The following is a 23,103-nucleotide window of genomic DNA, read 5'->3' as shown; positions in this document are numbered from 1 at the left end:
AATCGCTGTATTTGCATTTTAACACATCATTTGCAGACAGGACTGCAGGCGAGGCAGCTCTCCATCTGTTTGCTACGAACTGTACTTAGTCATTCAGCATCTCTTTATGTTACTGTACAGATGAAAACATAATTTCTTTGTAGAGCATTTAAAGTGTAATATGTAGTATTTTTACACATGCATGCAGAGAAAGTTTGTGAGACCATAGATGAGATGATTGGTACATTTTATCGCATTTTTAAGTGTTTATCAAAATGTTAAATCCCTTAAATCCCTCTGCTTCCTGTTGTTGAGATGACTTTACTCCCTATCTGTCCTCTCTCCAACTCCCTGCTACCAGCTTCGTTGCCTCTTTGACCCAAGCTTTTCTCTTTCCTTTCACCACACTAACAAGGATCAACATGTTGGATCTTCACTCGTTTCACCATCTGCCGTCGTGAGAAGCTCCGAAAGCTTTAGCTCCATCTGCACGTTTTTTCCGGGGCGACAGCTTTGTTTGTTTACAACGATTAAACCAAAGTTTGAAAATGGATGCGACGGCAATGATTTATAGATTGATTTAAATGCTCTGAGTAGCAGCCTTATCAAATATGTAATGGAATATTAGTCTCTCCTTTAGGTCCGTGGCTGAGGCAATCTTCTTTTTTGAGTCTTTCCTAAAAGCAGAAATTAAATTGGTGATGGTATCTGGCCTTTAATGTGGAGCTGCTGCACAGAAAAATTTAAACTAAAAGTTACTTTATTACATTTTCAGGATGTATAGTTTCCTCTATATCAGAGAATATAACTTATTAATTATCTGCAGAGTCTCTCTAGACTTCAAAACCTTTTTCACACTACGTGTTTGAGCTCCTAGTTTCCTTGTGTGGAAGAGAGTTGTTTCCTTTAGAGATTTACTCTACGCTGCACTTTCCTCTGCCGCAGAAATAAATGGAATATTGAATTGCATTCCCCCCTTCAAAGTCGTAAGACGTTTGATACAGCACAATAAAAGTTTCTCGGCAGCCGCCTCGACTGGGAGCCAAGTTTCCCCGGTAATCTCTAATGAGGGAGCCTGTTGTGAAAAATGTTTCAGGTCCTTTCATGCCAGAAGCAAAAGGCAATTTTTATTAAACACCTCTTACTTTACTGCAGTGCAGCAGCGTTCCGTCAAGTCCAGGAACTTACAAGCACCTGTTTTTTTGCTTTCAACTCTTTCAGTTTTCTGCTTTTATTTTCCTCCGTGTTGTTCCAGGACGAAGTTTGGCCTCCCTGAGTCGGAGGCGCGTTTCCTGCAAGGCGCTGGGAAGAGGAGACTGCGAGGGCTGGCTGTGGAGAAAGAGGGATGCAAAGGGTTACTTCTCTCAGAAATGGAAGAAGTACTGGTTTGTTCTGAAGGACAACTGCCTGTACTGGTACATCAACGAGGAGGTAAGTCCTTTCCCAGCCTCTTATCTTAAATTCTATTGATGCTAAATTATTTTTCCAGTGTCAGTTTACCAAAAAGCGTAACATATTTCATTGTGTTTAAGATCTGAAACAAAGAGGCAATGATGAAATCTGTCATAATCTGTGCTAGCTGTAACTTAATAGGAGCTATGCAAGTTTTTGAAATAGTTATGTTGGCGCTGTGTGACAAAGACAAACGGGAGACACGCTGTGCAGAATTTACCCTGAAGTCAAGCTGCTTTGCTCGAATATTACAGCTGAAGGATAAATCAGGATGGTTTTGTCTTGGAGTGCTCGTAGGCAAAATATATTTCAGCTTACATTTTTGTGAAGTATAAATTCTCTCAAGTCTTTGAAATGTTTCAAAGTCAAACTTTGAGGTTTTTTTTCGCCATGCTAGAGGCGAAGGTCTGGAATCACGTCGGTTCAGAGTGAGATATCTCCGCAACTATTAAACGGATCGCCATAAAATCTGTTATAAATATCCAAGATGCCCACAGGATGAATCCTTTGGTGATCCCCTGACTTTTTATCTGTCACCACCATGACGTTAACATTTGTGATTATAAGTGAGTTTAGGTCAACTTTTTCCAACACTTCAGTTTATGGGAAACATGCCAGATTGAAATAAACCACAATTTCCCTTTAACATTGTCCTTTAATGAGGAACCATTATCTTCATAGCTCTCTTTGTCCTGATATCTTTCATTTCTCCTCCGGTTCAGGATGAGAAGGCCGAGGGTTTCGTCAGTCTTCCAGAGTTTAAGATCGACCGCGCCAGTGAATGTCGCAAGAAGTAGTAAGTGCATGATGAAAACGCTCTATTGCATATTCATATGTTTATACTATACTATCTATATGAATGCTTTCCTGCAAAAAATAACTCTCTCTTCCCCCTCCCCGTGTCTCTTTAGTGCTTTCAAAGCATGTCACCCCAAGGTCAAGAGTTTCTACTTCGCAGCAGATGGAGTGGATGACATGAACAGGTAAAGCAGCGTGTGCTGAACACGGATGAAGGTTATATAGAAGGGCAAACGCGCCGCCGGGTGGCAAGAGTGCAGCTTCCTGTTTTTCTTTTTGATGATGAAAAGAAGGGCCTGTTTATATCGGGCAGTGATGTGTATGCAAAACATAATTTGCAAGATATATTTCCATAGAGGCTGCAGTTTCGACCTGTGCAGAGGCTCTCCAAACTGCTGTAATTTACATAATTATCTCTTTACTACGGAAAGGATTCAGTTAAAACATGTGAAATAGGTAATTTAACTTGTTTTCATTGAGTTTCAAAGTGAAAATAATAAAATATTTTCCAAAATTCATGTAATAGGTTGAATTGCAGTGGAAAACAGTACCCGCAAAAAACAAAATGTTTACTGTTTTGTAAGTCATTGTAGGTAAATACAATAGTAATATTCAGAGAAAAAGCTCATAATGTCCAAAAAATACACAAGTAGTATAAAATATGTACTTAAAAAATGAAAAAGAAAATATCACTAATTTGTGAGGGAAATGTCTTTATTCTGTTATATTTTTGGGTTGCTGGGGGGAAAAAATTTAATGACAATGACTAATACATTTGAGTTGAGGCCATCTGTGACTACACACAGACACAAAATCAAGCATTTTTACTCTATCAATTTAGAGATATGCAATGTCTTTTAATAGCACCTCAAGTATTCAGAATCTCAGAGTTTTTTCTCACAAATTTATGACTTTATAATCTCAGAGAATATTCAAGTTTTTCTTGTAAAAATGTGTTTTTTTCTCTTAAATTTACCACTTTAATTCCAGAGAATTTTTACGTTTTTTCCTATAAAATTGAGTTTTTTCCTGAAGATTTACCACTTTAATCTCAGAGAATTTCGGATTTTTTTTCTCGCAAATTTACAGCTTTATAATTTCAGAGAATATTCAAGCCGTTTCTCGTAAAATTGTGAGTTTTTTCTCGTAAATTTACAATTTTAATCTCGCAAATTCCGAGTTTTTCTCTGAATATTAGCCCCCTCCCCTCGCTCCATATATATATATTTACGCTGCCGTAGCATTAAAGGTGCTGGTAGACAGATTTTGTCACCTTTGCACAGAGCAATGTTAGCTGTTTCCTCCCGTTTCCAGTCTTTACGCTAAACTAAGCAAAGCTAGTCGTCTCCTTGCTTGACAGATATGAGTGGTATCAATCTTTTCATCTAACTCTCGGCAAGAAAGCAAATAAGTGAATTTCCCAAAAACGTTGAGCTGTTTCTTTTAAACAGATGTTTTTGTGATATTGTAGTATAAACGTGATTCACTGTAGCTGGGTGTTCCTCCCTTCTGTTAGGTGGCTGAGTCGTCTCAACATGGCTGCTGTGGGCTACGCCGAGCGAGAGAGGATACGCCAGGAGCAGGGTGAGGGTTCCTTCAGCTGATGGTTGCTGAAAGATAGTGTCTTTAAGTACTCAAATACTCCTGTTCCTTATGTACTTGTACTTGTATAGTAGAGAGAGAGAGAGATGGAGTGTCTGTGTGTGGGTTTCCTGCAGATTACTGGAGTGAGAGTGATCATGAGGATGACACCACCTCCAGCCCCAAACAGGACAGTCCCCCACCTCCATACGATACCTACCCACGGCCTCCATCGGTGAGTCACACACACACACACACACACACGACTGTATTACACACTCATATAAAGTACACGCTGTACTTGAAGGCAATAATCACGCTCAGTGCTCCTCCGCAGTCCATTTTAACCATTAAAGTTATTGCCAATTTAGCCTACAGGGAGTGGTGGGGCTAAATTTGGTATAATTGATGCTATAATTTGCCCTCGCGCCGCTTTGCTCCACATTAAATGTCTTGTATCTTTTAGCCTTGGATTAAATGAAAAGCTAAAGCAACAGCAGCTATTACAGCACAGTTTTATTTCAAACAATAAGACACACAGGGAAGATAACAATATTTGAAAATCCTTGTAATAAAGAGGCTTTGGTCTTTTCTACAAACACTCATTTCCTCTCAAGTCCAAACACTCATTGCTTCTTCTTTGTCTTTCTGTCTTTTACTTTCTCACTCACACACTTATTCAATCATCACCCTTCCTCTTCGCCAGATGAAATCCTTTTCTCAAGTGTGATATTACAATCGAATGAATGAGACCCGGCGATCAATTGGCGTCTGCCACATTTTCACTCTGTCATCTCTTGTCTGCCAGATGAGTGCCTACTTGGAAGGCCGGACTCGACTGTCTTCCACGGAGACGTCTCGCTCCCGCTCCTCCCAGGAGGACTTCCTCTGCGGCGACCCACCCGCGGTGGCCGCGGAGCCGCAGTACCACCCCGGTCCCCTCGGGGGAGGCACCACGCACAGCGGGAGGAAACCAGGGGGCAGCAACAGCAGCGACGTGCAGTACAGATGTGACACTGTAGAGGTGCGTGTCATATCTCAACAACCAAACGCCTGGTTTACATTCATTTTGCTGTGAATATTCATGGTCCCCGGACAATTAACAGTAATATTTTGTATGTCCCCGTTTTCCATTCCTGTAGCGCCACCCCCAGGCCAAAATGTAGCTGCCTTACATTCATGGTCCCCAGAGATGAACCCTCCTTATTTTGGATTAGATGAAATGTAAATTTTTAGCTCCATTGCTAGCAAGTCTATGACGTTAAAGTCTAAGAGACTTAATTCACAAAAATTAGATTGCGGCCGCTGATAGCACCATGATTTGCGCATCATTTGCAACCTCTATCTGCCCCATCTCTGGTCCGATTCACTAAAGATATTGCGCTAATGATATTACAGCGCAAACACGCCCATAAAGTTTTGCAGCTGAGTGCAATTTACCCTTTTTTTTTGCGTCTGATTGCAATTATCCATGTGGCAAAGTATAAATGCGCTTGAGGGGAGAGAGTCAGGGACTCAACGTGCTTTGACACACTGAGTGGATTTTTTTATTTTTTTTATTTTTATAGACCAGCCTCAGTTTGGATACGGGCTCATTTAACTCCTGTCATTGTGCCCATACACGCACCTGCGCCGCATAGCAAACATATGCTGGTGGTTGAAATAATACATCATTAATGAGAAAAATATTAATTACGTTCTCTTATTTTAAGAAGTGTTTGACACATTTGAGGCATTTTTTTTCTCATGTCTCATGTATTTTAAAAAATGACATGTAGGGGAGCTTTATTCATTCACGATACAACTGTTATTGCATCCTGTCACTGCATCCAAAATAAATGAATTAGAGCGAACACTCCTTATAAATGCACTTCAGTTCCCACCAACTCTCTGAAGATGCTAATAATTTCACTGTAACTGCGTGCGGCTCTCGGCGCTGATCTTTGTGAAGTGGACTGTTTTTGCAATGAGGCTCATTTGCATAGAAAGGGTCTGATTTTGCGCTAAATGTATGCATATTATCTCATTTAAATACGTGCAAATAGCACATGAGTTTTGCCACTAACTGAACTTGTCAGAGCAGTTAGTGGTCCATTTCACCCTTTGTGGGTGCTTTGAGAACTACACAGATTATTTTTGTCATATTGATGCCGGTTTAGCGTCCGCAAAAACTGCACAATCCTTTTGTGAATTTGCCTCTCAGTATGTTTTTCCAGGACTTATTTATTCAGGAATATTTCATTTATTTATGATTCTTTAAATTCACCGGATCCAGAGAGAGAAAGGAGTTTTTAAAATACATTCAAATTATACACAAATATGCAGGTTTTTTTAACTTGTTTTTCATGGGAAGTGGAGTGTAGCAGCCACATCAGAATAATATCAGTTATATCAAATATAGTTTTACTACTAATAAGCAGTTGTGAATAAGATATGAGCCCTCTTCCTGTGGATTGTTGTTTATTGGGATCCCCGTTAGTTACTCTTCCTGGGGTCCATATTCAAATAAAATACATACAGTTAATGATGTTTGCACATACGTACAGTAAACAATAAGGTAACAGTAGAAGAGTTAGACGATCAACTGGGGACACATGGGTGATTTTGCTCTTTTAAGTCTAACCTCTGGTCAATAGGAAAACTAAAGTCCTCATGAATATCATTACTGACAGATACTTGTTTGTCTCCGTTCCCGTTCCCTGTAGTACCGGTCCAGTCCTGCGGGGGGCAGCAGTGAGACGGGGTCCCCGGGCCGCTCGTCCTCATCTCAGAGACGTTCCTGGCAGGACCTGATTGAGACGCCGTTGACTGAGGCTGGACTGCACTACCTACAAACTGGACCACTAGGTAACACACAAACACACCAGATGCTTCATGGATCCAACCAGCTGATGACCATCTCATTTTCATATAGAATGATTGAATTGATACTATTATAGGGTGACAGAGTTTGTGCCTCTCATGTATCACCATTTCATTCAGGTCACAGAGCCAAATATCAGATTTTCCAAAAACGAAATACTGTGTGCACTTTTACTGCAGCTCTGAAGGTGTTTCCAGAATCCTCAAAGACTTGTATAACCATCTGGAGGACAAAATGTTCTCTCCGCTGCACGATAAAAAAGATTTTAAAGTTATATTCCAAGTTTTCAAGTTGCCAAAGAGGATAAGTGTAACGCAGCAAGCTACACATACATAATTACATGTGGATATGTGACACTGACAAATGTATTGCACAGGTTTGTCGTACGTTTGCAGTTGGCGTGATTGATGGTCTTTTTTCAAAGAGGGCATCACTCCATAGAGAATTTAGCTGTCACAAGATATAGTTAAATGTTTAAAAATGTTTTGTTAGTAATAAAGTAACAAAGATTTTTTTGTATAACTCTGCACCAAATATTGATTTTTTTAATTTAAAATTTTAATTTGAGGGAAAAAAAAACCTTGAGATGATCTTGTTTTAAAGGCACAAAATAAGGAATTTAACACACACAATACATAAATAATAGTAATGATAATATAATAATAATATAATATAATAATGTGTTTATCTAGTATAATAAATTTCATAGAACGCGATAAAGATTAATACAAAAAAACATGAAACTAGACATTTTTTCCTAGACAAAATTTAGCGCAAGTTTGGAGCCTTCTTCGTGACTAGCTAGTATGACACGGTTGGTAACAAAGGTTTTCTATGATGCCAGTATCTTCACTCTAGCTTTAAAACTGAGCCGCTACAACCTAAAAATCGCAAGTTGCGTTAATGCATTAAAGAAATTAGTGACGTTAAAAACGAATTTGCAGTAACGTGTAATTATCACGTTAACATTGACAGCCTAGTAAAAACAATAACAAAAACAATCAATGAAACAGATGTTAAAAACATACAGAATTACAAACACTAGACAGCACAATGTGACACAAATGCCAGTTTAAATAAGTGAGCCTTTAGCTGTTAATAGATCAAACAAATGACACAACAAAAATGAACATAGTAACATCAACAAGGACAGAACAATCCCAAAGCACACACACTACATCTCTGCTACAAGTGTTGTCTGCACAAAATGATCAAGAAATAAGACAAATGAACACTGCCAGACTGTCAGTAAAAATAGTTGTTGAACATTGAATATTTTTAGTTGTTGTTTATTTTGGATTGAACAGAGCGCAGTAAATGTAAACTGTTTGTCATTCGTCGTCTTTGCGTTACAGAGGACGCCGTCTTTGCCGAGCCCGGTCCCGGCGGAGGGAGCATGATGATGGCCGGAGCCGTTTACACTCTCCCTGCGCAGAGGAATGTCCCGTTGCCCATGGCGATGCAGAGGCTGATTCCTATGGCAACCCAGGGAGGGAAACCCCGCAGCTTCACACTGCCACGAGACAGCAACCTACACACTCTGCTCGCGCCCCCTGCGAAAGAAGAACTGCAAACACACAACGGTGAGTGTAATCAGGAACATTTATGTACTGTGAAAACACGTGGACTCGGACGAGAGGAGAGACGTGTATAGCTCGGCCGGGTTGGACGTCAGGCGAGAGCAGAAAAATGTGTCTCACATTGAATGACAGCCACCAGAGACGGAATAAAAAATTATTTTAAGGTGAAGACGTTGACGTCAGTGTATGTGCCAGAAATAAAAACGCTCTCAGGCAGACACATTTCCATTTAAATCACTATTGAGTAGGGTAACACACACTCCAGTAATACACTCATCTAATGAGGCTAATGAGACAATGGAGCACTGGTTGCCAAGGTGAGCCCTGCGGCGTACAGAAAGAAAAGCGGCAAACTAAAATAGTAAACAATGAATTGTGAATTCTCATTTAATCAGCCAAGCAGAGGAAATAAAACCGCCAAAGTGGAGAGGACATCCCTGAGGCTGAAGGGAAAGAGAGAAGACTTTACCGTCATTAATAATACAAGTCATTATAGTAAACGTGTTGAGGTGTGTGCTGCTGTCCTCCAGTGGTTGCTCTGAGCCATAACTCAGTCTAATCAGATTGACAGCTCTTTAGCTTCAAATCATGTGACGCCAGTGAATGGAAGAGCGAAGGAGGGTTTAAATCGTCACTAAGTGTGCGATTTGGTGTTTCTCTCTGAAGGCGGCAGCGAGGGTGCCTCCCTGGGCGACCTGTTTCGTGCGTGCGAGCAGGGCGGGGTGTGTCCCCTGGGTCGCGGGTCGGACAACAAAGGCCAGTTGGAGTGCAGGCAGTCGTTCCTCCGACGGGCCGCCGACCCTCAGCTCAACGATCGGCTGCACCGCCTCCGCATCCTGACCTCCACGCTGAAGGTTGGTTCGCATACAAAGACGCATGTGTAGGGAACATACAGGCATAAATGTGCACTCATACAATCACACATATATATGGATATCATGCACACATAAAAAAGCTGGAACACCAAGATAAGAATTAAATTGTTAGTCCTTTTTTGAGGCGTTATATATATATTTTTTTTTAATTTCAAATAAACATTTTTTCAATTAAGATTTGTTTTATATTAAAGTTATAATCCTTAAGATTTTCATCCTGGTTGATTTGGTGACGCACGCTGCAGGTGGTATCAACAAGTGAGGTTTAAAACTACAGCAAACACTTGTTCAGCAGCTACTTTATCAGAAATATAACACAACTGGCTGTTCTCATACACCGTTCATAGCTGTACCTACAAAAAGTAATACACTGTAATTTGTATATAACCCACAAAATCAATTTATATGTAATCCACATATAAAAAAGGAAGAATATTTTTTGTAAGATATCATACGAACCGTTGTATGAGGATACGTTGAACAGAAGAGCGTTCAGTGTGTCTGTTTACAGTGCAGCCAAACACCAAAATTGGTTGCCACTGCTATCTGGTTTCATGCTGCACAGAGTGGGAGTAGTTTCCCACATATCAGCAGGGCACGGTATTCTTGTTCAGTTACCTCCTGCAATATTTAAAACTAATCTGTTGTTGAAAATGCTGAAAAACACCATTGTCTTGTTCTGTAGACATATTTTTCAGCAACCTCCAGGTCTGAAAAGTGAAGCCAACGCAGATAAAGTTGCATTCTTTCTAACAGCCAGCAGGGCTCCTCTGGTTGCAAAAAGAAGTCTGATTGTATAGAAGTCTATGAGAAAATGAGCCTACTTCGCACTTGATTTATTACCTCAGTAAACATTGTAAACATGAGTTTATGGTCTCAATCTCTAGTTTCAAGTCTTCTTCAATACAGCATGATGTTCATTTAGTAAATAATGGTCCCATTTAGAGTCATATAGACCATAAAGCAGGGGATGCTTTAAGGCGGGGCTACCTTGTGATTGACAGGTCGCTACCACGGCGTTGTCCGGTCTGGGAGTTGTCCGTGTTTTCGTCTTAGAACTTTAACCCTTTCACAGTGTGTTTTCAGTTCATGAAAGTTAATTGTATCATTTTGATTGCCTAAAGCGTTTGGTTGTACTTAGCTTCACCCTCAGGTGTCACTACACAAAACAAAAAAGTCAGGCCGTGTTTCGCCAGTTGAAAACGTTTAATGTGAAGTAGCAGCAGACAAACGAACCACAACGCTGCATCGTTTCCTGTGAATCTCTTCTGTGTGTGGAGGCATTACTGAACATTAAAAAAACATTCAGTGTCTAAATAGGAGTCTATTTCATGAAGATCTTAAGGATTTTAACTTTAAATTGCAACACACCTCATATCTCACTCATATCTGATATCCCACTGCTCTGCTGCAATCCTTGCAGAAGAAAAATGATGCAATAATCCCCCGTTCTTTGTTCACAAGCCGTTCTTTCACCCCTTCAGTTGTGAAGTTTTCTTTTGAATGCTTTAGTTTGTGTGAGGTTGGCATTTTTCTGATACAACTCACAACTTGAATCTCGTCATTTTCTGATGAAAATCTATTTTTCTTTTTGTTATCCAGTGTGAACTGAAAGAACTACCTTTGTCATAGTGTGTTTTTCTTGGCCTATATTCACACACAGATGCACATAACCACATTTAATGTGAGCAGGGTGAAGTGAAAACTTTTATTTTGTGGAGGGACACTTCAATGTGCATTTTTAGCTGTAACACACCCTGATTTTCTGACCCTGATGTACACATATGCACACATATATACACACTGTCTCTGTCTTGTTAGTTCCAGTGCTGTCATCTGTCTCAGTCTGTCTCCTCGGTTTGGTTTGAGAGCTTTGTCAAGCAGCCATCTGTGGCTTTATGCTATACGAGCAGCGGTTCTGTCTCTGGGCTGGGTGCCTGTGTTGTGGCTGTTTTCTTTTTTGTCTCTACAGAGAGTCTGTATCTTTGTTGCTTCTTGCGTGTACGTGGGCGGGAATGGTTGGCGAGTGCGAGGGTGGGGGGGTTTGTCGCTTGTGCGTGTAGCTACAGTAGTTTATTTTGTAAGGAGTCTGTGGCTTTGGCTGCACGTGTCTGCTGGTTGCAGGTTGGGTGGAGGAGGCTTACATGTTTGTTCCCTGTCTGGCGTCTCTTAAAGGAATACACCAAGTTGTTTTAAGGGGGGAGTTTGGATGAAACGTACCGTGATGTCAAATAATGAGAGCTTACAGTAGACGCCAACGTCTTCCATGTGACCCTGGTGGGTATCGGGTTGTGTCTGTGTGTTCAGGCAGCAGCGGCTTATCCGCAGTGGTTGCTGTGGAAACAACAAAGGCGTATTTTCTCTGTATATCTTTTATGTTTCAAAATTGAACCGAAACGAGCTTCAATCAGTCGTGGTGGAACGTAAGTACATTCACTCAAGTACTGCACTTAAGTTCTGATTTGAGGTACTTGTACTTTACCTTTAAGTCTTTTCTTTTTGCTTCTACTCCACTACATTTCAGAAGGAAATATAATTATTTTTACTTCACTACATTTATAGCTTTAAGGCCTTTATACACGGGAGCGTGACGAATATACAGCACGAAAATGTGAAATACTCACCTGCGAATATTTTGCTTCAAAACTATTTTCGATAGTTGCAACGCTTGTTCAATAAAAGGTTCAAATAGATTTGCGCAGGCAGAGATCAAAACTGGGATCCTATTGACCCAGAGCAGCGTCTGTCTGAGTTAATAAACTACTGTAAGCTATTTTATTGAGTTTACTTTTAGAGAAAGCTCTGAGTGAATTTGCCTCCGGTAATCCTTTACACAGTGCATATGTCTAGGGCTTTAAGTGTGAAAGGTAAGAACAGAAAGAGTGGGTCTGGTCTGGGCTGCAATTTGTCAAGTTTGAAAGGAGTAATACATTTTGCCTTCTTGGTTCGGACTATAGATCCTTTGTGTTGTAAGTATAGGCACAACTCATAGACTACAATATAGTGTACATTTTGAATATATCCATTCCGTACAACGTGATTGGTTGCCTTTTTTCGTGGTGCGAAAGCTCAGAAAAATCAATCTTGTTCCGAATGAAATTAAATCGCTTTTTTTGCCATGTAAAGCCCTTTATGTGTGATATATTAGTGTTGTGATGAATAAACAACACAAAAACGCGAAATACTAGCCTGTGAATATTATGTGTCTAGGGCTTTTATTGTGAAAGGTAAAAACGGAAGCAGTGGATCTGGTCGGTGCTGGATTTGTCAAGGCTGAAAGGAGTAATAAAGTTTGCATCTTGGTTCGGACTACGGAGCCTCCGTGTTGTTGTTTCATAAATATGGGTGCAACTCAACGCGTTCTGCACAACCTCATTGGTTGATGCCTTTATTTGCGGTGCGAAAGCTCCGAAAAATCAACCTTGTTGTGAAAAAAATGTCATCACATTTTCGGCGCGTACTATTCTCATTCTGTGTGAACGTTATCATGACAAAAACAACAGTTTTAAAAATATGTTGGCATGCAAATCAATCGCACAGATAAACACCCCGGTGTCTAAAGGCCTTTAGTTACTTAATAAATTATAATTTTTGCACACAATACATACAAAGAGTTTATACAATATGATGCTTTGTTATAAATTAAACTACAGCTGAACTAATAAGCCGACTAATCAGTTAGTCTATTTTGATAATCCCAAACCCAAATATTGTTCTTATCGATGGCTCATATCTAAAAAAAAAACATTGATAAAGGATTAATCATTATTAATGTCATTTGTTACAACTTATAAACTCTTTATGACGGCCTCCTCACTTAAAATTTTGCATTAGAGTAGTTGTAGTAACAGGTGATCTACTAAGAACAAATGGATGGTCTCTGTGAATTCTCCCTAACTCTCTCCTAAACTTAGTGTATCCCGTTAAGTGTGTGTCTTGCTTCACGTGTGTCTGCGTTTTAAAGTTTAGTGGTTTAAAAATATAAAATTAAAAAGTGCCCCCCCTCCCCCTCCCTCCTGTGTTTCTGCATCCCCCCCATAGGACAGGGAGGGGGAGCTAGCGCTGATTGACAGGCTGTTGGCCAATCCCCAGCTGTCGTCGGCAGAGTTCCAGGAGTGGAAACGAGCCTATCAGGAGCTGTTCTCTCAGGAGCCAGACCCGACCGCTGAATCCGACCCCGGCCCGCCGCCCCTCACCCCCTCGCTCGCTCACACGCACTCCTACATCGAGACCCACGTCTGACGAGTGAAACACACACACACACTCACACATGCTCGAGTTGCTCTCATCTCCTGATTCCGGAAAGAGTTGAACAAACAGCAGCGGATGTTTTGATGCATCAGGGTCGCGATCAGTGATGGACTTTGTCAAGAGGGGGAGAGTAGGGACAACTTGACTCCACATCCCGATACGCTTCCAGCTGCCGCAGTGTACAAGTGCAACATGACAGCTATCTGAGGAGACGCCCGAGTGGCCCTCACGTCACATCAATCCACGAGCTGATTGGTTATGCCACTCCAGCTGGCTCGAGGGCGGACGATAAACTCACCCTTAAGTATTACATGTTAGCTTTTGTGCTCTATAAATACTTTGGACGACTTTCATCAGGACCTCAGAATATAGCGTCTTCACGAGCCGCCGCCATCACGCCTCAGTATTTCATCCTGCTTGTTGTGCCATGTTTATACTGACTGCACAGTGTCTCATAGCCACCGAGTGACATACATTGTACTCTATCAAGCCTTATACTTGATGTCTATGATGATTATTTTCTGTACAGTGAGTGTTACAGCAGAGAACAATTAGCACAGTTCTTTTTTTTAAATCTAGTTTTAGAGACTTTTGTTTGTGCTGGTTTTGGTAGAAATACGTACTGTACTGTGCTGGGCTGGACCTGAAGCATGCACACTCGATAGCCTCCTGGAATAAGACCAATTTAAAGGAAAAGTCCACCCTAAAAAACACTTTTAACACTATTTTCAAACAGCTACTGATCATGTATTTTGCATTTTAGAAGCCCATGTTGTGGTGTTTTTTTTTTTTTTTGCACAACACTGATATGATGCCAGATTCTTCGTCATGCTGTCACTTCATTTCCACTCTCAGAATCATTTTACCTCCAGGGAGACTTGTCCTAGAATATAGTCGTTGATACCATTTAATTTGACATTCGACATCAGCTGCCTCTATTAGAGCTCATTAATTCATTTCTGGGCCTAATTATTTCCTTTAAATCACATCCCTTTGAACACAAAACATCTTCAGTTAAACATTATAAAGCATGACACTTCAATGTTGTTTTATGCAGTTTACATCTCCATAAAAACCGACTCAAACAAGGCCTCTTATATCTGCATAAAGATACCGTGATGTCTTTGATCACATTCCCCAATCATGATATCACATAAAGGAGAGGGTCACATTTTATTTTCAAGTCTGATAACAATACTTAAAGGCTATACAGTATGTGCCCATATGTACATTGAAAGAGTTCCTCTTATCCATAATGACCGCAATGAGATCGGTTTTAAAAGCTAGAAGGGCACTCAAGGCCGTTTCTATAAGTGAAATATAATGCGTGTATCCACCCTTTGACTCAGATCCACTCCAAAATGCATTGGTTTCTTTCTTGGCTCGTGCTACAACCTTCCACCAAGTTTCATGAAAATTGGGCCAGTACGTTTTAACAAGCTGGCCAACCATAGCTTAAGCACTCAAGACAGTATTTTAGCTGCACACTGTTGGCGCTTTAGGGGAGCTGAAGAGAGGCGAGGCACTCGGGAGCGCGCATAAACATCATATTCTTTGGATTTTCCCGGCAAAACAGTCCCGAGTCCTTCACATAGAAATCAGTCCACAGGTTGTTATAGGCAACCGAGAAAGTTGGGGAAGGTCTGCGTTTTTAAGTTACGTTACAATCCGTACACACATTGGCAATATAAAGCGAATCAAACACGTACATTGTTACATATAGTACCTTTTAAAAGACAGTTTATTGCCACTTCTAGAGTGCAGACAACATTATTATTGTACAAACAAGAAATACCTTCACAGGGAGAAAAAGACTGCATTCTTGCTTCTGGGCCTGTTTCAATTTTTTCTTTGATTTTCTGTGGCTTTAGTCTCTCTTCTGAACACCCACACAGGTGATTTCAGTTAATCTGGCTGATTTAGACTGTCTTCAGAACTGTGTGGGCGTGACTGTAAATGATTGACATCTTCCTGAGTCTCCTGTTAGGCAGGGACAAACTACACCTTTATCATTCTTATTGGTAGATGGAGATTTGTGACCTAATACGTTCCAATCAAACACCTGTGTGGGTGTTCACAGGCTTTAACACTTGATAAATGAAAACTAAAAGTATATCAGTCAAGAACAAGTGGAAGGTTTGTTCTGGTCGCCATAGAAAAGCGTCCTAAGAAGCACAAACAAAGCCTCTAACCTCTCCTGAAACTTTCCGAACATCCCAGATTGATTATATTTGATATAACAGTGTAAAAGTTTCTACGGGTGGATTTTTCCTCAGAGACCATTTGGCTCTGTGTCCTGCATGCCACATAGAGACCATGAGGTGACATCTGCATAGGAATTGAAATATGGATCTAATAAAAAATATATTAGTTTGTTATTTGTACGCTGCTGCCAAAATGACTTAATACTCAGAGACACTGCACAAAACTATGAAAGCAATCGTACGCACAAAGACATGCACACACGCCAACAAACACACACCTTACACAAACACACAGTTTGAATGCTCTTTCTATGCTGCTGCCCGTGGTTGGTTGTAGTAGCATGTCTTTGTTGTAGATAAACACAATATTCCTTTTTCTGTTTTTGTGTTTGAAATCTCTAGATACAGTAGATCTCTCTTTATAGAGTGCAAACTAAGTGTCTTGGATAATGTTCTCTAATGCTATCAGGGTTTTTATGGACAGTTGAGTAAAGATTGTTAAATGTTCAATCTATAAATTATGGTAAAAATAACAGTATTTATTTATCATTCTACGTGTTCTGTCGGAAGAAGAGGAGTGGATCAATAAAGTGTGGTCATTTGGATGAAGGTGTATTTGTGGTTTGTTTTCGCTTTCGGTGGACGGTGAGGAGGAGAGGAGGATAGCTAGACTTTAACACATGTTGGAGATAGACACACCAGAGCTATTCACTTTTTTAATTCAGTTTTATTGTCTTCTTAATGGTAATTGACTAAAGGTATGATTGTTTTCTGATTTGTTCAGCAGGTTATGATCTGAGTTGATTTGATCTATCATTATTTCATGATAATTACCAATTGGAATGTTTAACTGTACAAAAAACTACATTAAATCCAACAATGTTTTCACAATAATAGACAACTTAAAAGTATACACTCCATGATTTGTATATACAATATTTTAAATTGCTTGTATAAGCTTTGAAGTTGGGATTTTTTTATTGACAATATGCACTGCAGGATATGATGAGACACCCAAATTAATTTTGAATCCATGTATTACCCTCAAAACATGTTAAATAAATAATGGTTATGCACACAGTATGTATTCAGGATTAAATGGAAGTACGCACAAAGAAATCCATGAATAATGAACTCCAGCAGGTTACCCACAAATCATGCATATGATTTCCCGTTAATGCTTTTGCTACTCTGCAGCTTTAACCGACTTTGTCCATTTTGGTTGTCAGTGCAGATGTAAAACAAGACAGACAAAAGGTCACTCGATATCCTCTATTTCTATATCTATCTTATAGAAAACTTCAATTATTCATCGCTAGTAAATAAACGGGAATGTCACATGCATCGAACTTTTTATCTTCCATAAAATATTCAGCTTAGCTTTGCTGTTTTTATTACAAATATGTCCTCCTCCACCTTCACCTTATCTCCTGTTCTGACTTCTTCTCTATTCCCTCTTCTGTGGTGATATCCTCCTCCTACGCAGCCTGGCTCAACCTCCTCCATTTGTTAAGGAATTACCTTCGTCCCACTAAATCCCCTCACCTCTCCTCTACTGGTTCTCAAAATCCCCTTTATCTCCCACCTTAGCTCTTGTTTTATTCCTGCTCTTTGAACATTGGCACATTCGGTCACAGGAATATTGACAAAACACCATCCCTTCTCACTGGTGGTTGCTTGTAATGAGCTCTCAATAACTGTATCTGCTAAAAACTTAAAAGTACAGATGATAAAAAGACATGGTAAAGAGTTTAATTTCATCTTCAGTCCTTTCCAAAAATCTGTCAGATCAGTGAATCATCAGACGTGGACGTGCACTCGAAAAACTAAAACAAAAAAAGACTATAAAACGCGCCTTTTTAGCTTGTGTAATTGTAACAAGTCTTGCACTTTTTTGCCAAGAGTTAGATGAGTAGATCTCTACCGTCCTGTCCGTTAGCTAAAACTAGGAGACGGCCAGCTTAACGAAGCATAAAGGCTGGAAACAGGGGAAACGGCTAGTTTAATTAACACGTAATGTTTGTTTGTTTAATCCGTACAAAAACTGTAAAAGTAATAAGTTGTGGTTTTACAGGAGGTCACAGGCTTTATGCTAAGCGCTAGCCGTCTCCTGGTTCTATAGCTTCATATTTAACGGACAGAGTGGTATCAATCTTCTCATCTAACTCTCGACAAGAAAGAGAATAAGTGTACATCCCAAAATGTCAAACTACCAACAAGTACTAGTAGTATAGTAGCTTAGCTTAGCATAAAGACTTGAGGCAGGGGGAAACAGCTAGTCTAGCTTTGGGGTTAGGGTTAAAGCTCAATGATTTACACAATCTTTGTTTTTTTAATCAAAAGTTTTTACAAAAGGTTATGTGCTTTATGTAAAACTGAGCTAACCGTCCTGGTTCTAGCTTCATATTTAACGGACAGATATGAGAGCCATATTAATATTCTCATCCAACACTCATAAAAAAATTTAAAACGCAAAATTCACTTCCCAAAATGTAGCCTATAACTACTCCTATAAGAAGTAAAAGAGCTTAGCATAAAGACGGGAAAGAATTGGGAAAACAGCCTAACTAGTGAGCGGTATCAATCTTCTCAGCTGATTCTCTGGAAGAACGATTGTGTGTTTTCTAAAACTGTTTCTTTAAGTAGTTTAAGAAAATGTTACTTGTTTGAATGTTTTCCCTAAATATCCTGGAATAATGCACATCTGTTCTCTTCTAATGGGACGGGACTAGAAACAGCAGTTTCATCGCTGAAACCAAATAATTGAATTCCTTATAATGTTTTCATGTGTGCACAGCTCTCATCATTTTGAGATTATTTTGCACCAATAAGTGAAATAGTTTCACCTTCATGTTAAAGTGTTCTCACACAATGTGGACTTTAGTCAGGTAGAGGCAGCAGGGTGCACTCAGTCCCAGTGAGAGGTCTGGGGAGCTGACAGATCTCTCTCCAGCGATCTGTCTTCGTATCGTACTCCAACACACTCTTCACTATCACTTCCTGTCCGTCGCTCCATCTCCTCCCTCCGAACACCAGCAGATTCCCGGACGGCGTCGACGCCATCCCGTAGTTGAAGGAGCCGATGAGAAGCGGTCGGAGGCGGGTCCAGTGGTCCGACTGCGAATCGTATTTTTCGATATCGCAGAAAGGCTCGTACATTCCCAACAGGGCGTAGATGTGCCCGTTGGCGGTCGCAAGGCGGTGGCTGAACCTGGCGATGGACATGGACGCTCGCTTCTCCCAGACTTTGCCTTTGAGGTCCCAGCACAGGACTTCTCTGCTGCTCTCTCTATGGTCGTCCTGGTTATCACCAAGGTTACTGCCGCCCTGGTTGCCCGGGAGACCACCTGACACGTAGATGTTGTTGTCAAGCACAGCAGAAGCGTGGCCATAAAGGGGGCGGGGCATGGTTGCTCCTCTCCTCCACGCTCCTGTGGCCATGTCGTAGAACTCAACCGAAGCTACAGAGGTGTGTGTGTTGCCGTCTGGTCGCGTGTGTCGTCCCCCGATGGCATAGATGGCGTCCTCCACCACGCAGCAGGTGAACTGCTCCCGCCTCTCCAGCATGGACTCCACTGGCTCCCAGCGGTCGAAGCGAGGATCGTAGCGCCACACCTGCTTGGATGTCGCCAAGGTAACAGACTTTTTCCCATCCTCGTATCCCTCTTTCACTTCCTCTCCTCCGATCACGAAGAGGAAACCTCCCACCGAGCACACACAGTGGTTTCTCAGCCGCAGCGGGACGCTAGAGCTCAGCGACGAAAACTTCCTACTTCTACGATCAAAGGCCAGCATCTGCTGCTCCGGCCAATCAGGGCTGGATCCTCCACCCACAAGCAGAACGCGATTAGGCGACGCTCTGAGCGTCGACTGTTTGCTCTGTCTGATTGGCTGAGCTGAACCCAGCATGTGGTACTCCATCGCCCGAGTCAGCTGACTTCGGATGAGAGGTGTGGCCATGGCTCTGTGGGCGTGGCTAAGATCGGTGAGGTCGGAGGGGGCGACCAATCCGAAGCGGAGACGACTCAGCAGGAGATTTGATTTCAGCAGAGGGAGGGGCCCGTTCTCATCCAGCCAATCCAGAGCCAGCTTTATGAGCTCCGCCTCCTTGACACCAGGGATCTCGTCAGCATCGAGCACCGCCATCAGCGATTGGATATTCAACCTTAGAAGGTCATCCCTGCCGTCCTGCAGCAATGTCCCCATCTCCATAGCGATGGTTTGATTGGCAGCTTCAAGTGCATCAGAGAGGGCGTGATACTCGGCCAGGTTGGCGTAGCAACAGCAATTCTCAGCGCTTAAACCATCAGTCATAAAGCGTTCGCATATTGACACAGCCGTCTCCACCTGCAAGTACCTCGCCGCCTCTAAGACGACAGGAAGCGTAGGCGTTGATATGCTGAGCCAGCCGGAATACAGGAAGTCCAGAATGGCGTCTAAACCTTCAGGCGTTAGCGCCGGGAGGCTAATGGAGTGCGCTAATCTCTCCGCGGTAGTCTCTCCAAACAGAGCCCAAAAATACTCGCTGGAGCTGGCCAAAAGGGCGCGATGACAAGGGAAAGACACACCGCCGGCCTCGAGGACGACATCACACATAGTTCCCTGGGAGCGCAGGCGCTGGAAACCGGAGAGAAGTCCGGTTCTGTGGGAGGTACTGTAGAGGAGGGAGTAGCTATCCATCCAAAAGATAAGAGGTTGGAGAGAAAGCTTCTGAAGAAACAAGTGAAAAAAGAGGATTAATTGCTAAGAAAAAGCTTAGTCAGGATGGTAGGAGGAAGCAGCAGTGAGAGGAAGAAACTTTAAAAGCTCAGGCAAAGCAGCAACGAGCATTGTCAAAAGAGATGTAGCCGACAAGCGTTTGACAGAAAGAGAATCAGACATGAGTAGGAGAACAGGATAATAGGTTGTTGAAAGCAAAGAGCAGGAAATGATGTGAAAAGACAGGAGAGTCGAGGGAAAGAGAGTGAAGTGCGCGTCCTTAGTCGACGTATCTCCATCTGTGCTTTTGTGCTGCTCTGTCTGCAGCGGCGAGCATGTGACACCATGATAGGAAGGTTACCAACCTCCCATTACACCTCCCCCCCTCTTTTGGCCCTCAAACTTGGTCCGTCCCAAAGCCCTCCTGTCTCTTTCCGTGATGCCCCGGCTCTGTTGGCTTTGTGTTTGTCCGCTGCCCTTTCCTTTCCGCTCCGGGAGGGAGTATCACCCCGAATGCATGCATCCAACATCCACCAAGTGAGCAGATGCATGGGTAAACACAACCGTACACACACACAGAGGGAGCCTGGTGGGGTTTTAGTGTCTCTAACCCGGAGGATGAACTCATCGGTACATACAGCTGCTACAACAGTCTGCAGGCCCAAGATTCCTGGGCACGGTTGCCACGGCACCTATCTGTGCCCTCATCGCCATGGCGACAGGAATAGAAACACACACACAGACACAGCTCGGCGGAGGTGCATATCAAAAACCACGGGAAGTTTTGCCAAGCTGTCAAAAGATTTTACAAGCGTCAAAAGCAAGAGCGCATAGCATTAGGTGTCAAGAGTAAGCCGTGCCCTTCTGGGAGGCATTTAACCTTATTGTGACATGTGCGGCTATGAAATCATGCAGATTGATGTCATACTATTATTTTTATGCAGAGCGATAGGAGGGTTATAATGAACATTTGTTTTCAATATCAGGCTACTAGTTGTCCAGTTTTTTAAGGTCGTCTGATTGATTTCGCTACTGTCTCTCTGACGCACATCAATATGCAAACAACATCGCTTTATTGCACACTTACAAGTTCTCGCGGCGCTCTCTGTATTGTACATTTTGTGAGTTGTGATCTCTGAGTGGTTGCTTGCTCGCACTCACAGATGAGTGTGTTTTTGTGGAAAGGTTACGCTAGTTCAAAATTCAGCACACAGGCTACTCAGAAAGAGGAAAAACAGACTTTTGAGAGTGTTTTTTTAATCTTTCCCACACAATGTCAGATCCTCTCGGTACGGCTGTTAGAACACCAGCAGTGTTTCTCTCTACTCACCGTGACCTGATGGAGGCTAAACTTAGCCACAGCTGCTCTGTGTGTGTTCGTCTGCTTGAACATGTGATGTGATGATGGATATGTGCTGTAATGGGGGGGCTGGCGGTCAGTTTGATGGCATGTGTGTGTGTTTGTGTGTGTGTGCTCGGTTAATGTGGCATTCCTTATTGAAACACTGTGGATTTGGAGGATCAAAGTGACTCCGTGCACAAAGGCGCCCCTGACTCCCACCCAGTAATACCCATTACATATGCACATAATATAAGAATATTACAGTTGGGAAATATCAGGGCTCTGAATGACTCTCCGGGCCACATCTTCCATCACGATAAACATGAAGTTTTAATTTGCTTTTGTCAGAGTTTTCAGGGTATTTAGTTTTGCCTGGATGGATTTTTTTTTAATCAGTGCATACATTATGTCACGGTCTGTTTACTGTCAATCTCCTGACACCCCCGGGAGAAAAGGAAGTCTCCGCCATGAAATAATCCCCCCTAAACATGTCACCTTAAAAACGTTACTGTCACGTCCTGTCGCCTTATTTGGGGCGTCTTTGTTAGCTGATACAGCTGTCAGCTTCACCAGAAAGATGCTCTTTTAAAATGTCAAGGAAACAACAAGTCTACAGCCACAATAACGGCTCTGTGAGGCTGTAGGCCTACTTAACTAAATGCTAAAGTCTGCATGCTAACATGCCACTGTTTACCAGGAGAGCTGCAGCGATTAGTCGATTAGTTGCCAACTATTTTGTTAATCGGTTTGAGTAATTTTTTAAGAAAAAAAAAGTTAAATTTCTCTGATTTCAGCTTCTTAAATGTGAATATTTTCTGGTTTCTTTACTCCTCTATGACAGTAAACTGAATATCTTTGAGTTGTGGACAAAACAAGACGTTTGAGGACGTCATCTTGGGCTTTGGGAAACACTGATCGACATCTTCTTTTACCATTTTCTGACATTTTATAGACCAAATAACTAATCGATTAATCAAGAAAATATTCAACAGATTAATTGACAATGAAAATAATCAATAGTTGTAGCCCTATTTAATGGTTACTGTGTTCACCAAGTTAGTTTAGCATGTTTGCCTGCTAATTAGCACTAAAACAAAGTACAACTGAGGCTGAATGTCATTAGTTTTGCAGGTATTTGGTCGTAAACCAAAGTATTATACAAATTGAAATGTTGACCCGATGATGGCGCCGCAGGAAAAGTTAAAGGAACAACATGTAGGACTGACAGCTAGCATTTAAAATGGGTAACAGCAGTCCAAATTCGAAACACTGGAACTGTGGCCTCGTCCGCTCCTCTGAAGTGACTGATAGCAGTCAGCTCAAATTTTCGCAATCTGAGGATAACCTTCTAGACACGACCGCGTTAGCCTCCGGCACGCAGCAGTCAGAATCACTTCACCGGCTGTGTGTCTCAAATACTCGCTGCCTTGATAACCCAGCTGCACACGGACCACAGAGAGATGTGTCGAGGCTTTTCAGG

At 41.8% G+C, this 23,103-nt stretch overlaps 2 protein-coding genes across 4 annotated transcripts in view; one reads left to right on the top strand and one right to left on the bottom strand.

Moving 5' to 3' along the window:
* cnksr2a (connector enhancer of kinase suppressor of Ras 2a) overlaps positions 1-23,103 on the top strand; it is a 75,928-nt gene that overhangs the window by 43,919 nt on the left and 8,906 nt on the right. The window contains exons 15-24 of one of the 3 annotated variants that reach the window (XM_074622179.1): positions 1,235-1,410; positions 2,154-2,227; positions 2,343-2,414; positions 3,746-3,813; positions 3,948-4,045; positions 4,619-4,834; positions 6,516-6,657; positions 8,029-8,256; positions 8,920-9,107; positions 13,170-16,188. In XM_074622179.1, the coding sequence (XP_074478280.1) occupies positions 1,235-1,410; positions 2,154-2,227; positions 2,343-2,414; positions 3,746-3,813; positions 3,948-4,045; positions 4,619-4,834; positions 6,516-6,657; positions 8,029-8,256; positions 8,920-9,107; positions 13,170-13,370 (1,463 nt within the window). In that variant the 3' untranslated portion in view covers positions 13,371-16,188. Of the gene's footprint in view, positions 1-1,234; positions 1,411-2,153; positions 2,228-2,342; positions 2,415-3,745; positions 3,814-3,947; positions 4,046-4,618; positions 4,835-6,515; positions 6,658-8,028; positions 8,257-8,919; positions 9,108-13,169; positions 16,189-23,103 lie in introns of those variants that run through there. The other 2 variants (XM_074622180.1, XM_074622182.1) reach the window with 2 other exon arrangements.
* On the bottom strand, positions 14,181-20,846 carry klhl34 (kelch-like family member 34). Its single transcript, XM_074622188.1, has one exon. It carries the CDS (start codon positions 20,261-20,263, stop codon positions 18,464-18,466), a length of 1,800 nt encoding a protein of 599 aa, XP_074478289.1. The 5' UTR covers positions 20,264-20,846; the 3' UTR covers positions 14,181-18,463.

This window comes from Sebastes fasciatus, chromosome 21 (assembly GCF_043250625.1).
Source record: "Sebastes fasciatus isolate fSebFas1 chromosome 21, fSebFas1.pri, whole genome shotgun sequence".
Classification (NCBI taxonomy): Eukaryota; Metazoa; Chordata; class Actinopteri; order Perciformes; family Sebastidae; genus Sebastes; species Sebastes fasciatus.
Note: the sequence above shows the minus strand (reverse complement) of the source record. Positions and strands in the feature narration are given on the sequence as shown.

Excerpts from the sequence above, each read along its gene's own strand:
- klhl34 (XM_074622188.1), bottom strand. The coding sequence starts at position 20,263 with ATGGATAGCTACTCCCTCCTCTACAGTACCTCCCACAGAACCGGACTT.